Genomic DNA, 15,836 nt, shown 5'->3' on the forward strand with positions numbered 1-15,836 from the left:
AGTTTTGCTTTTGTATGATTTACTCGAGCTTTGAAAAGATGGATCTAGGAAGGATGCCAACCAGCTCAAAAGTGTACACCTGGTAGGGGGCATATGTAGGAAGATAGGATTGTAAGGTACTTCGTCATTTCACACAAGGCACCAATTGGTGTGAAGCATTCTTCTGACTTTGATTTTTGGTAGATTTCCAGAAATTAAAGTTTAGAAAACTGAACTAAACATGTCATCTATAATGTCAACTAACCCATGCAGAAATATGGATGTGGACAAGTGTCAGATGGCTATGATTCTTAACGTTTTAACGCACTCACTCTTAAGTGAACATATTTTAAATGTACACTTATTTCAAGTCATCTACTTTAAATAATCTCTATGTCCAAATTAGGACAAATATTAGGGCATTAGTAAAAAATGATGTACTCAATGGCTTCGGAATATTGCAAGTAATTAAAAAAAATACACCATATATGCATGTTGTTTTTAAATAAATGCAATCCAGTAAGTATTAAAATATAGATGACTAGGAAAATTCCTTGAAAATATTTTTCACTGTGTATTTAGTTTTTAAACTCCAAGAATAATATTTTCATTCACTTTGAAAGAAAACTATTTGAATAAGTGCCCATCTAATATGGTAGCATATGTGACCATGTGGTTTTTTCACTTCAAGCTTCCTATCTTTCTTTCAACTCAGTGTATGAAAACTTTCTTTTGAGGAGGCTCACCTTGCAATGGTACTCAAGGTACTCTGATGACTTAAGAATAACAAATATGAAAAGTCACATGTATGTGTATTTGTGTGTAATCACCCATAGTACTCAGATGTTACCTATCTAAATCGGCAGTCCATATTTAAACTGCTACACGCAACTGAAGAAGTATTTATTTTTTCAGAGGAATGACATTTTGCCCGAGATTTGTCAATTATTAGTGTAATAAAATAATATAACACAGACATATGTTTATAATCTATGAAAGACCTTACTTATTTTAAAAAGTCTTTCCCTTTTAGTCTTTTCTTTGCTGGGGCTGAGGACAAAAGAAATAAACAACAACAACAGCAAAACCCACTTCATTTCTTCCCCCCCAGCAGGTAAGGGTTAGCCATAGGGCAGAGTTGGTGAACAGCCCAAGAGGTAAAGAGTACTCTTTTTCACTTCAGTGCCCTCTGGTTTCTTCTTTGACATGAAGGAGAGGTAGTTTTACCTCAGCATCTTGGAAAGCCTCTTCTTGGCTTTCTTTCACTGAGCTGAGTTGGCAAGGCCACCAAACTCCATACACGGGGAGTACTGACTGATTCAGGCAGCTCTAGAAGTCAGAACTGTTACCAATGCGAACTAAGATTGGTGGAAAATAGTTTTCCTATTGTTTCACATGCCAACTATCTAAAATTCATATATTGCCTTTTAATGCCATTTTAAAGTATTGTCTGAGAAGTTCCTAACATTGATACATGTCTGGGAAATCTCAAGCATGATATATGTAGAGGTTAAGAAGGCCATATTGGTGATGGCTGTGGAAGAGGGAAAAGGAATTTGTGACCAGGATGTGGAAGGAGAAAAAAGTCAGTGAAAAGAGGTGTGATGCACAAATATTCAAGCCAGAGAGAAATGTAACAGACATTTTGAAATTAATCAGGGTTGAAGGACAATGTTATGAGTTTGGGAATAGCCCACATGGTTATATTTCTTTACTCCCATGAAATAAGCAGCATGGATTTATACACATTTTAGACATCTATTGTACTATTTAATCAACTTTTTGTGAAAATCACTTTGTGGTAAACTTTAATTAGTAATTTTTGTATTGTGTCTAATACCCCTCCGCTGAAATAAACATTCTATTACCAAAATCATGACTGAAACAAAACATCATCCATCCTTGATGGCTGAGTTTCTTACTAAATTTCCAGTTTATTTTCTAATTTAACTCTTTTCCCCCCATTACATTTTGTCCTCTGAGTTTGAAAACAGCACAGGTCAAAGAAAAACTGTGGAACTACTTACTAGGATCTGCAAGTGCTCCCATGTGACCATGCCATAGTAATTTGGCATCCATAATAAATGTTCAACCAGAATACTTTGCATTTGTAATAAATTATTAGAATCACGAAATGTGCAAGGTATGCAATGAGAACTTAGTTGGAGACTTGAGTTATCTAATTTCTTTCCAAATATTTATTCATTTCCATTCCTAGTTCATTCACACTTTTATCACAACCAATTTACCATATCTTTATTGAAGTCTTCCTCTTTCAGATTCACCCCCTGCTGAATTTCAGCCTCCAGTGGTTCAAGCAATTTTTGTATATCTGAGTTAAACTGCTCCAATTCCTTCAAAGGAATGGAGGCCTAAAAAAAAAGATAGTGCTAATTTAAATCAAAATTACTTTTTATTAGAAACATAAACCCAAAAAATTACATTTGTTCAACCTCCTGTTGCTAAAATAATGACATGCATTATGTTTCCATATTATATTTTATGAAAGCTTTGAAATACAAATGGGAAAGTACCTGAAGATGCAAATAAAGACAAACATTTAACATCATCAGAGCTGAGCATACATACAAGATAATGCAATTCATCATTCTCTTTTTTCAACAAAAGTTCATTTCCATATATTTGAGCTAATTGTTAATATTCTAAAGTTGAATTTGATCTTGTTTAAAATATTTTGATATAAGTACTGTTTGTGTAAATGTGTCTTATCAGAAATTGCCTCATTCATCAAGTAACAGTAACCTCATGTAGAAAAGCAGAAATGTCTCCTTACCCTCAGAAAAACTACATGGCAATCTGCTCCAATATTTTAAATGACATTTTTCGCATGGAAAATTTGACAGGCATGCTCTCATAAGACAAACAATGCCATAAGCTTGCCTTAGGACTACTTTCTTTGATAGCACAAAAAAATTCAAATGAATGAACCCAGAATATTTCACATAAAAATCTGAATATTAATTTTCCAACTTTATAAACATCACAGTCTCTTTGATTTTGAAATTTGAAATGACCATAGTCTCAAAAAATTTTAAAAACCCTTTTTTCTAAAGAAACCACTTGAAGAGGAGTGATGATTAAAAATACATTGGAAATCAAATATATATATATTCAAAGGAGTAGGCAAGATTTAATTATCAAAGTTCAAACAGTTAATAAAATAAATGTGTTATTGATCTTTACCCTGCATCCAATTTCTTTGCATTAAAACACTAAAAAATATTTTGTATGTGATAGTTTCTGAAAACTCATAGATGACATATAGTAATCATATTTTCTTACAGAGCTAAACATTTGCCCATTTGTAAAACCAATTCAGGAACGACCCCCGGTGTCTTATACCAGGACAACGGCATGCATCAGGACTGGTCCCCACCTACTGTTCCCCATCACATTCCCAGTCATAATCTTATTCTTTCTTTATTAACTGGCATCTCCTAGAGGACAATAAAGATAGGTGTTCAAGGAAAAACCAAATATCTACTCATGAAGAAGTGAATAATTAAATGCTATTCATGAGAACATGATTCGCGCACACAACATGAATAGACACTTATCTGTTAGGCACTTTTACACACACCAGGAAGGATTTATGGGTTCTTTTTAAAAAGTGACTTATTTTCAGTATTATTTTTAAATCCTAATGAACATTTGCAATTTGGAATGTCATAGTCGGTTCTTGAACCAGTACAGAATGGAAGTATTATAAATATGCTTATGGGATGTTTCTACTGCCGTATTATAAACATACCTCTACACTTTTAAAACATATTTCTGAGAAGTATTATAAAAGCAAAAAGATGAACAACTTTTCAAATCATAACTAAACAATATGAATTTGATACTATTTTATGTTATTGAATTGCTCACATTTGCTAATATTTAATTAGAGCAACTGCATTGTTCTACATAATTACATGAAAATACAAGATAGGTATTTTAAAAATAACTTTTATTGAGTGTTTGGGTGTAAAAATAACAAGGGTCCATTTGCAGGCAGATTTACCTATTTTACTTGTATACATGCTCCCTCTCTAGCTCACCTTATCTCCCCATAATCAAATACAGAGAGTAGTTTCAAAGGCTGAGAACTTGGGCCTCCATGCATCTTTCTCAATATTCCTTGCCTGATGCACTGTATTATCTTCCCAAATTTAACTCTAACTTTCACAGTATCTCCCAGATATTCATCTTTAGCTGAATTTTTGAATTCAACATAGACTCTCCAATAGCCACCCGATTTCTCACTTAGAGTTCAACATATCTAGAAATGAGCTCATTATCTTCCTCCCCAAGCTGCTTGGCACACCAGCTTCCCCAGTTTTGTAAATAGAAGACCATTCATCCAGGCTTAAAATGTGAGTCATATCATTTTCAACACTTCACTCTAATATCTAATCAAGTCCAATCATTGTGAATTCATTCACCATGATCTACTTGCTTTCTATTCCCAGAGATACCACCTTTGTAGTCCTTACACAGGAGTTAAGGCAATAACCTCCTTACGGGGTTATAATCTCCTTCTCACATGACCAGTTCCATCCTGTGCACAATGATCAGGTCAATATATTCCAAAATATGGCTTTCATTAAGGTATTTCTCTATTCAAGAAGTACAAGTAGAATGAAGTCTAAACTCTAACATGATAGTTAAAGCTTTCCCTAATATTGCCCCAAGGACCTTTCTAGCCTTATTTAAGTGCTCCTAATATCAACCTTTCTTACAGACCTATTGGTGAACTCCGGGTACTTCCCTGCTTTTTGGCCCTTAGAATGTTTTGTTGTTGTTGTTGTTATTGTTGTTTGTTTTTTTAATCTTCTGGTGAAGAGCCTAAGCTCCTGCATGAGAATGTCAAGATTGAATCTGGGCTCCACCATTTAGTAGCTGGGGGATCTTGGACAAGTTATGTGTCCTTGAGCTCCAGTTTCTTTATTTGTAACATGAAAATAAGAAAGATCTCTACCTCACAGGGCTGTTACGGGGATCAAATGTAGTTAGAATGTTGTCTGAGACACAATAAATGCTCAGTAAATATAGGTTATCATTTTCTCCCTAAATCCTATGTATCCATATGACATATGATAAATGCTCGACAAGTATTGACTCTTACTGTCTCCTCTCAAAATCGTACCCATCTATTGACTCCATTAAAAGATCTTCTTTTGAAAACATAGGGCTTATGAAGGATAAAATAAATGCTTGTTGACTGAGTATTTCTATTTACCAAGGTAACTGACAAAATCATTAAATTCCAAAGGTGAGCATGGAGAAACTGAGACTTAGTTTGGTAACACTGTATCATTCTGAACAACAAAACTTGTTGATTAATTAATCTATATCATTGCAGAGGGTAGTTTCTAAGAGAATGTCAAAGGGCTTTATATTTGTTCTTCTCTGTGCAGTATTTTCATCAGGAATTATTTGGAGACACAAAAAGCATGCACAAAGACATGCAATGAGAAGGATGAGTTCCATGAACACCCCATGAAGATAAAGGATTTGTTGGTCTTGTTCAACCTAGAGTCATTCTTGGTACATAGTAGGCACTCATAAATGAATACTGCCCAACAAACTAAGTAAATGAATGACCAATCATGGGGTAGTAGAATAAAAAATTCAAGGAGTTCTTGAATGGTCTAGAATTTTAAATAACCCAATTTTTGTTGTATAAAATCAAAAAGACCTGATTGGCCAAATACTAGTAATAATGATACCATAAATTACAAAAACAATATAAGCAGATACCAATAGCTTTTAGGAAATACTACTACAAAATGATTTAGTAATCAATCAAACCAGATAATGCAAACTCAGATTTTATTAGTAGTATATGTAGGGTCTGGATTTCCTGATCAAAGATTGCCCTGCATTTATTAAAAATGCCATTATATAGATTAGGGATTTGAATTATTCTGTATGGTTCCAAAGTAAATTATTTGAATCAATGGGTAGAAATTAGATGGATCCTGAATTTTAGTTTAATACAGGAACAACTTATTAGTACCATAAATGTTTTTTTTTCTTTTTAAAAGCACTAATTTTAAAGTAGTAAGTTACCCATTGCTGAAAATATACAAGCAGAGGCAGAATGATGGGTATGTTAGACAATTTTCACATGAATACTTCCCTAAAATTTCATCGACTTATAGTAAATTCTCTCCTCTAAATTCAAAGGGTTTTGTTCATCTATAGCAATGCAGCTAAATAGAAATATAATGCAAGTCATATAGGTAATCTGAAATGTTCCAGATGCCATACTAAAAAGTAAAAAGAAATGGATGAAATTAATTATAATAATATATTTTATTTACGTAATTTCCCAAAATGTCATATAAGCCTATAATTGACATAAAATTAAGAAGATAATTTATATTTACTTTCTCTTATTAAGACTTTAAAAACCACTATGTATTTTATGCTTCCAACACTTCTTAATTCAGAGTAGCCACATTTTAAATGTTCAGTAGCCATATGTGGTTTATGGTTACCTTTTCACACAGTACAGATGAGTAGCAATTATTATAACTATTACTTTGAAAAGAACAAATAGCTCACTAGTTTGTAGTCTATCACAAGAGTAATGTCTTACTAATGAGAGTCAAGATGCTAATGTTTTAGTTAATAAATTTTAGTGGATTTAGACAATTCTTATAATGTCCATCTCATTCACTTGCATTTAGATATGTTCTCTGAGAGGGATTTTCCAGAAGCCTTCTGTGGATAGAAAAACTTATGGGAATGGGTTCCACATGTTCTATCAGGAGTCTCTATTCCTCATTTAATGTGTACAGTACCCTACACTGTACTTCAGTATCTCTTACATATTTGAATATAAAGTTATTTCACCTTCATCAGTTTATGCTTTGTCTCACCAGTAGATTTTTTTAATCCCTGAAGTTCAGAACATATCTTATGTACTCTGTTTTCCATAGCAATTATAACTCCTTTTTTTCTATAGAAAAGATACTTACTATACCAACTATTAGTTTTAGAACATCCAATATATTAATCAAATTAACCAGTAATCAGTTTTGTAACCAAAATAACCATAAGTACTCAACCCAATTATTTTGGCTATACTATTAACCAGATCAGACCAGCCATTTGACATCTGTGTGATTAATACTCATTGTTCAAATACAAGGATTTGGGAAAATTTAAATGCTTCCTTAAGAGTTCACTGGTCATAACACTCCTAATAAGGGTAATCCTCTGACCAATTATGTTTATATATCATTCTTTGGTCTTTGTTGTCTTTGTAATTTAGAATTATTATATAAAAGCTTAGCAAAGAAATGCACAATAAGCAACCTTCCATAATAGCTCACTTGTGAGTCACCAAAGTTTAAAACATATAGAGTATATAATGCCTTTTTAAGTTCAGAATTATGATAAATTATTTAAAGAAATTGAAAGCAATGTGGATATCATCTTAATTATTAAGGAACTTACTTCTATTGAATTCAAAGAAAATATATGACTATAAAAGAACTAGAATCACAATTAAATCACACAATGTTAGACATGCACACAAGATAGGTTTTATAATTCACAGAAAATAATCAAACAAAGATTATAATATTGTAGGGAAGAGTATAAACCAGGCATGAGTTTTGCACAATTTAATTTTTTACTTACCTTTTCATCTTAACAGCTTTAACATGACTGTGTAGTCATACAAAATACAAATAAAGTAAAACATAGGAAAGTTTAATAAACAGATAAACGGACACAAAAGAAAGAAGAGACAGAGAAACTGAGAAAGACAACACTTTGTTTTCCTTGATTTTTAATGTTTCAGATTGCTTAACAGCTATTAATTGTGCTTTGCTGTATGATTTAGGATTAATGAAATTTAAGGCTTTGTTAAAATCTTAGCATTAAAGGTGATTTATATAACAAGTTAACAAACAATAACAGACTGAAAAGGCAAAATCAATTACAAATTGATTCACTATAAATTGGAAGCATTGAAATTACTCAAATACACTTTATAATTTTTAAATTGTAACCTTACTTTTAGTTAAATATTACTTCTAACGTGCACAGATACACTAACATAATAATGACTGTGTTTACACAGACAGCAAAGTAAACATTTGTTAATACGGACTATGTAATCTTAATAAATGTGATAAATGGTCACTACATTCAAATTACACTAATATCTAAATTGCAAATAAATAATCTTAGTGCCACAGATCAGTTTAAAAATGCTTCAAATCAATCAGTCTTCTCTTTCCACTCTGCAGTTTTGAAAATTTATTTATCATTACAATGTTGGTTTTAAAAAAATAATTCATAGAAACCAAAAGGAATAAAGTTTCAAGGACCAGTAACATCCTGTAATACAGAAAAGACATACTACTGATATGATATGAAGAGCTATTTCAAATCCAAATATCTGGACAGGGAAGAAGACTTACAAAGAAAAATACTCATATTAAAAAGACGTAACTAGAATGAAGATAATCACATAGTTTATAGATTCATTCACTCACTTATTTTAAATTCATAAGCACAAACTCCAAACAAAATAAGAAATTATATTAAAGAAATAAAGCAAATTGACTCAGAAGAGTGACATTATATTGGTTGGATTCTTTTACTAATTAGGTAAGGTACTGGGTTATCTTTGATGCTTTGAGGATGAGAATGTGAAATATGGTAACTCCCAAATTTGCGGAGTTAATTAAGGAATGTTACCCAGTACATTGGCTTTTGAATTGATGAGATTAATCTCATGGTCATACTTTTCAGAATTAGATAGAAAATATATTGATTGGTTAAGAGGTATTGGTGGTTCAAGAACCAGGCCACTGCCTGCTTTTTTGTTAAATATAACTTGGAGTATTTCTCTACCTCATGATTAAATAATTTCCAGAAGTAGTAGTAGCTGAAATAGGAGAAGAAAGGATTGCACTGTAAAAATATATGAAGGAAACAAATGAATTAAAAGCAAAAATACAATACTTTGGACAGCTGTGTGGTTTTTCTCTTTTTTCTTTTTTCTTTCCCTTTCTCCCTTCCTCTCTATTTCTGCTTTTTTGTTCAGTTCTTTTTGTTTTAAATACAAAAAAGTGCACTGAAATCATTTTTTTACGTGAAATTAGACATGCTTATATTGATATATAATACGTGGACAATAAATACCTGATAATATAAACAGAAGAAATAAAGTATGCTGGGTTTCAGCATGCTGGCGTACACAAAGCAATGAGCCAGGATCTGACGTTTTTCTAACCAGGCTAACTGAAAAAATGGGCAACCCACTGGCTCTCACAGTCCCCTGTAAATATCTGAAAGTCTCTGGTCCAAGAAATGATTACTTTTGCATCTGATGACTGACCAGAGGACTAGGTTTCTTTCTTAAAGGATCATAATCAGAAATCTCCAAATAGCTTTACATATTTAAACATCATGCTAATAAGAGCCAGTTAGTTCTAGCAAATGACATCGCTCACCAAACTAGATTAACATCTACTTTGAAAACATTTTAAATTATTGTAAGAAGGATTTGTTACTAAATTTTCAACAGAATTAACCTTGATAAAGAGATAGCAAATTACAAATGTGAGAAGTTATTAATATAGGGATTCTGTTTCTTATTTATTTCAGTGAAATAAAATTAGCAGGTATAGTACTACATGGTTTAGGTATTAATTTGTTAATATTATTTGAGGATATTACCTATAATTGTTATATTTTTAGTACCCTAAAAATTATGCAATTCTTGTGGAACTTTACCAAAGTCTTTATTTATGTTTTCATTATAATTTCTTTGTACAAAATTTCAGTAAAAAGTGTGTGTATGTATGTGTATGTGATGTGTATGTGTACAATACAGATGTAGTGCAATACATATGTGTACACATACAAATACATACATATATACAAACAAGAATAACCATACCAATTAATGGGCCATGTTCTCTTCCATCAGAGAAGGTATTAAAAAGATCAATATATTTGTATTGATAAAGTTGATTACTGAAAATTAGGTATTACTTAAAATTTTCAAATCCAATATATCTTATTTTGACATTCTAGGTAATATTTGTAAGTGTTATTATTTATTTCCCACTGATGCTTAAAAAAGCCAAAACATTGTCTAAACTCTCATTAAAGTATTTATACATTACTTTTCACATAAAAAATCCTTATTTAAGATAGATTAGGCCCAACAATATAGGGCTTTTTTTCCTCCTGATATATTCAATATTAAATGGGAAAATCACTGGCTTTGTCAGAGGGGTGTGTGTTTGTGTGTGTGTGTAAAAAGTCCCCCTAATCCAAAAAACAATTACTTTTCCATCTGCTAACTCTGATTGGAGGTCAAAAACTTGACATTGTAATTATAATAGCAATAAAACTATGAATATTTACACAAACAATGCCAGACTGTCCAAATCTCATGTGATAATTACACTAAATACATATAGAGAAACTGCCACATGAATTTTAAAAGCAATTTTAAGGCCCATTATGCAAATTAAAGAATATATGGTATAAAACATCCAACAGCACATAACTCTTTTTTCCCCAGTAGCACATAAATCTTAATAAAGAATTAAAGACATAAAAAACAAGTTCACTTTTCTTTTGGTTGGTACCAGTTGCAGTGCCAATAATTTAACATTTCAGCTCTATAGAAATGAAGACAATTTAAATAGGCAAATTATATGTATAAGTTTCATAATCTCTTATAACAAAGTAATTGCCTATATTAATAGGACATAGCTAGATAAAATGTTGAGTCAACATTATTTTGAAATTAAGTATTATAAGGTGATAAATAATATCTTGATGCATATTTTATTCTTGAAACTCAGGTGTAGACTCTCATACTCAACGAGTCTTGAATACTGAGTCATTTTTCAGCTCACCATCTTTTAGGCCTTCACATGTAATAATTTAAGTTTAGGTTAGTTCTTAATGTGTGGAGACCACTGGTTCTCAAATAGAGAACCTGTAGACCACCTGGTTCTCAGATCCTTAGCATGGATATCATCCAGAAACTTCTTAAACACACAAATATCAGGCCACACTCGAGGTCTATTGAATCATAATCTCTATGGGCAGTAGGGGCAGGGGATAGACAGCAATCTGTGTTTTAACAGTTCCTCCAAGTAAAGAAAGGTCTGAAAGTCACTGCTCTATACTATCACCTCCTTTTCATTCCCAGAGACACCCCTTTATTTGAGGTACTCAGTGTTTCCCATCTAGATTATCACCATGGCTTCCTAATTGTTTCACTACTTCTGTTATTATTCAGTTGAATTCTCTTCACAACTACTATTGGACTAACCTTTCAACAGTGCACTGAAAAAAAAAAAAAAAACATTAGGAACTCCTCATTGCCTACTGAATTAAGCATAAACTATTAGTCTAGTTGTCATGACCTCTCCACGCTGTGTCTAATCATCCTCTTCAGTCTTATCATCCACAACTAAGCTTCATGCTCAATGCTCTACATTTCGAAAGTAAACTGAATGTACTCTCCATTGAACACTCTATATACTCTTGAGCTTTTTCATAGGTTATCCTGAATTACTACCTCCTCTGTGCTGCTAGAATGGCTGCTAAATTCACTCAGCATACACTCATTCTTGGCCCAATATCCATGAACATATCTCGCTCCACCATTAAACAGTAAGCTCTTTGAATTCATCACTCCTTAGCTAGCAATACAGATACCACAGAACCAAACATTATGACATGAAATACCACATTGCTGCTCATTCATATTGATCATTCATATTGGTCTATTTTCCCAACCATCCCTTCATTAATCCTTTAAGCTCTACTTCAATTACCATCTCTCCCAAAATGCAGACTCCCCTCTCCAATTTGGCTTCTCAGAAGATGGAGAGAAGCAGAGATGCCATAAGTAACAGTACTGAGTAGTCAGTTTATTTCTGCCCTCTATGTATCTGTTTCCTGTTATCTTCTTTTCCTGACTATCTTCCTCACTATCATCTTGCTATACCACCATGTTCAGAAGCCCTTAGACAGAAAGAGTTGAGACATATTGTCTTTTCCAATTGATTCCACTGACTTTACCCAGGGTGATGAAGTTACCACTGGTTCATTTTTATAATTCTGATCATGCCCATTAAAACTGTCATTTTCTCAAACAGATTTCATGCAGATTAGGAGAGATTAAGCTTTGTCAATGCAATCAGATACTACCAATCAACCTAAATGAAATGGGAAGAGGTGGCATTTCATGTCATATTTGGGACAAGCAGAACTTTCTAGTATTTCTTTTATTGGTCCTTACAATGGAAATATCAAAGACATCTTCTTGATCCTAGCCCATTTCCAGCAGAGGCCAGAAGGAGAAATCAGCCAATCCTCCATTTATTTTTCCCTTCAATTTCTGTCTCAATTCTCAAAATTTGGCCATTCAAGGCTAACATATAATATGATGGAAATAACTGTGGATATTAATGATTTTTACCACTTTGTATTTATAAAGTAACATGTAGGGTTTTAAAATGTATGCTTTTACATATCTTAAGTCATTTAATTTTTACCACAATCTTGAGGTTAGGATAAGACAGATATCATCTTGCTACTTTTCTAGATAATAACATGGCTTTGAGAGGTAAAGTGTCACATCCAAGACCACATTCAAAGCAGTTTCGTGGCTTGAAATTAAGAACTTTTTCCTTTTTTTTCCTCCCTCACTAATAGTTAAAACTTACCACTACAAGGAGCTGCATCTCACGGACAAGTTCTCAACCAATCTAAACTGAGGACCTCAATGCTCACTGCCTTCCTGATTTTTAATTTCTTGTCATGAACAGTCCTTGCAGGAGACATAAACTTTGTATTCTTCACCAGACAATGAATCCAGGGATCGTTGGTGAGTTTTCAGGGTAAAATTTTGCTCCGCTAAACTGCCATTTCTAGTTGACCATTAAAAGGATCCTGAAGCTAGTTCTTATACTGAGTCTATTTTCTACCCGTATATATTCCCAACCTACTTTAATTTATTTAATCACTGTAGATTTTCTTCCAGATTATTCTTTTAAGTAAAACCTGCCCATAGATTCAACCGTAAAAAGGGCATACTACAACCCAATCTCACCATGCATAAGCTCTACTGTATTAGGAGCTTGACTTTGAGATCAAGTCACCCCAAGAATTCCAGCATTTCCAGAATTACCCTACTCTGTAAACAAACACACGTACAGGTCATTATTTTAAATTCCTTACTGCATCAACAAAAGACCGCTGGACTGTCAAACTTTAGAACTATTAACAGCTACTCTAATTACTCCTTATTTTAGCTAATCTAAACCAGAAATTTTACACTATGTTCTATGGACATAACTTGTATCTCTTGAACCCTACAACAGGAAGGAGAAAGATAAAAGGACAGAAATCCACCCATCCACTAACTCTCCTGTTATCCATTTTTTATGTCCTGTTCTAAATAATAACCCTTGGGGGTTGAGGGTGGTGCTAATCTGGTTTAACTCCTTTATTTTATAAACATTATTTAAGACAAATCACATGTTCTGTCTAATGCTGACAAAATTACACCTTGGATTCCATCCTTTATGTCTACAGCTCTTCATATTATACTATGTGATTGCTGGAATTATCTCATTAATTCAACATCTTCATGAAGATATACTAGTGTTAAGCATGTCAGATAACTACAATGACTAAGTTTCTGTTCATAAACAGATGTTCTTAAGTATCTTTTGCATCCGTGTATACTTCCACACTTAGTAGCACAATGCAATGAAAAAATCAGCAAAATGTCAGATAAGCTTTATCTCCATGTTTTTGGTTTCATCGTGATGATAGAGCATAATTATCTCTCAAAGCCACCAAATGGGGTCACTATCACATTCAGTCATCTTTATTGATTTAGAGAAAAAGGAGTACTTTTAAAAGTGACAATGTGATTCTTTTGTTAATTTATATATATTGAAAACATTGATTTAAAATCTCATGTCTTTCTTCAGTAAGAACAATAAAAGAAGTGCAGCAAGTGGCTCACCTAATGCAAGACATATGGAAGTAATTGACAAATGTGTACGGAACATAGGATGAAAATTCACAGACTTCTCTTGGTCATGCTAAGTCTGGCAGTCTATCATACAGGCTGAATTCTACTCATCTGTCAATATCTACAAGTCACAATCCTGTGACATAACTTGTCTTGATCTACTGTTGCAAGGATCAAGAAAACAATACCTTGTTTTCTCTGAAATACTCTATAGCTTAGTGATATATACGGCAGGAAGAATACAAAACCCAATAATGAAGTACCAGCATCCATTTCTTAAGATGACTGAAATAGCCTTTGGTTGTTTAGATATTACATACTCTAATGATAATCCATAGAAGTAAAAACAATGGTCTTAAACAGCAGAGTAAATTATTAAAAAACCAACTATGCTGTGAAATTAAATTTTAGAGCCTTTCCGATATTTTCCAGGTGAGGACGGTTTCCTTAAAGTAGTACATAAATGAGTAAAACTAACTCATTAACTAAAGCATTACAAAGAAGCAGCAATGCATTAAGGTAAGTTAATGCCTTTTCTGCTTTGGGAGAGAGATTTCTGAAGGATAACTATGTTTCGTGGGTATGAAGTATTTGGAATTCATATAACATTTCAATATATTTTAGAAACTCTTTTAAATATGTACTAGTACATATAACAGTGATACATTGGAATGCATTAGAAAATATAGTAATTGTAAATCATGCTATTATTCGGTGTCCGTATTTTTGAAAATAATATTCAAGCATATTCTCCTAATGTTCCAGGGGTTGACACTTACCTGACATATTACATCATATCATATTTTCTCACAAATATTTCTAAAAACATTTTTCTCATCTAAGATTATTTATAGCAATTATCTATATATGTAAATACACATATTTATTTTACATACATTTTTGTATTTGAAAGCATATCACATATATTGAAAAATGTGTCAACTGACATTTTATAAAATTGGGGGTAATTACCTTGCAATTTAACACTAACCCAAAAGAGTTGGATTTATATATTTTCATGTATTTTTGCAAGCTGCCTATTAGGAAAGATTTTGTCTTCATTAAATGTTACACAAATATAAAGGGTTATCATGCAAAAGTTCCATATTCCCTGGTTCTTCATTAAATAGAATAAATATAAATAGACATATAAAATTACAAAATTAAGATATATAAGCTTTGTGATTATTTGTTTTCATGGCTTGAGCATGTTATTGTAGCTTAATGGGTTTTGTCACAGTAAGTATCGGCAATTAGCAAGAGCAAGTTAAATACACACACATACACACATGTGCACAACTAATAAAGAGATACAAACACCCTAGATCATGCAAGAGATGTACAAGGCCCCATTTTGGATATCTGATCCATATTACACACAAGCAATGTTATATTTGGCAAAATAAGTCAGTAGTGCTTTCCTTAGATGGATGTCTTTTGTGCTTTTTTGTTGTTGTTTTTGGCCTGCAGCATGCTATTTGTTACTTTGCTGAAGGTTACCCCTGAAAGTACATAAGTAAACCAGTACAGAATGCGGTTCTAGAATAGCTGTTTCATGAAAGGAAAAATGACAGAGAGAGAGAGAGAGAGAGAGAGACAGACAGACAGACAGACAGGGAGACTGGTGGGGGATAGTGGGGAGAGATTGATCGCCCATGAGATTCAGTGGTAAAATTTCCTTAAATACATTTTGGCCTTCATTTTCTTTTTGAAAACCTTGCTGTGGGGGTCACTTGCCCCCTTCAGAGTACTGCGTAACCTTCGCAAGAGATCATTTATCACTAGTTTCCACCTTGGAGCAGATCTT

At 32.8% G+C, this 15,836-nt stretch overlaps 1 protein-coding gene across 2 annotated transcripts in view; it reads right to left on the minus strand.

Moving 5' to 3' along the window:
• Positions 1-15,836, minus strand: part of DMD (dystrophin) — a 2,068,501-nt gene that overhangs the window by 1,213,506 nt on the left and 839,159 nt on the right. For both annotated transcript variants that reach the window (XM_080795194.1, XM_080795193.1), the window contains exon 38: positions 2,229-2,351. In XM_080795194.1, the coding sequence (XP_080651320.1) occupies positions 2,229-2,351 (123 nt within the window). The remainder of the gene's footprint in view (positions 1-2,228; positions 2,352-15,836) is intronic.

This window comes from Martes martes (genome assembly GCF_963455335.1).
Source record: "Martes martes genome assembly, chromosome: X".
Taxonomy (NCBI): Eukaryota; Metazoa; Chordata; class Mammalia; order Carnivora; family Mustelidae; genus Martes; species Martes martes.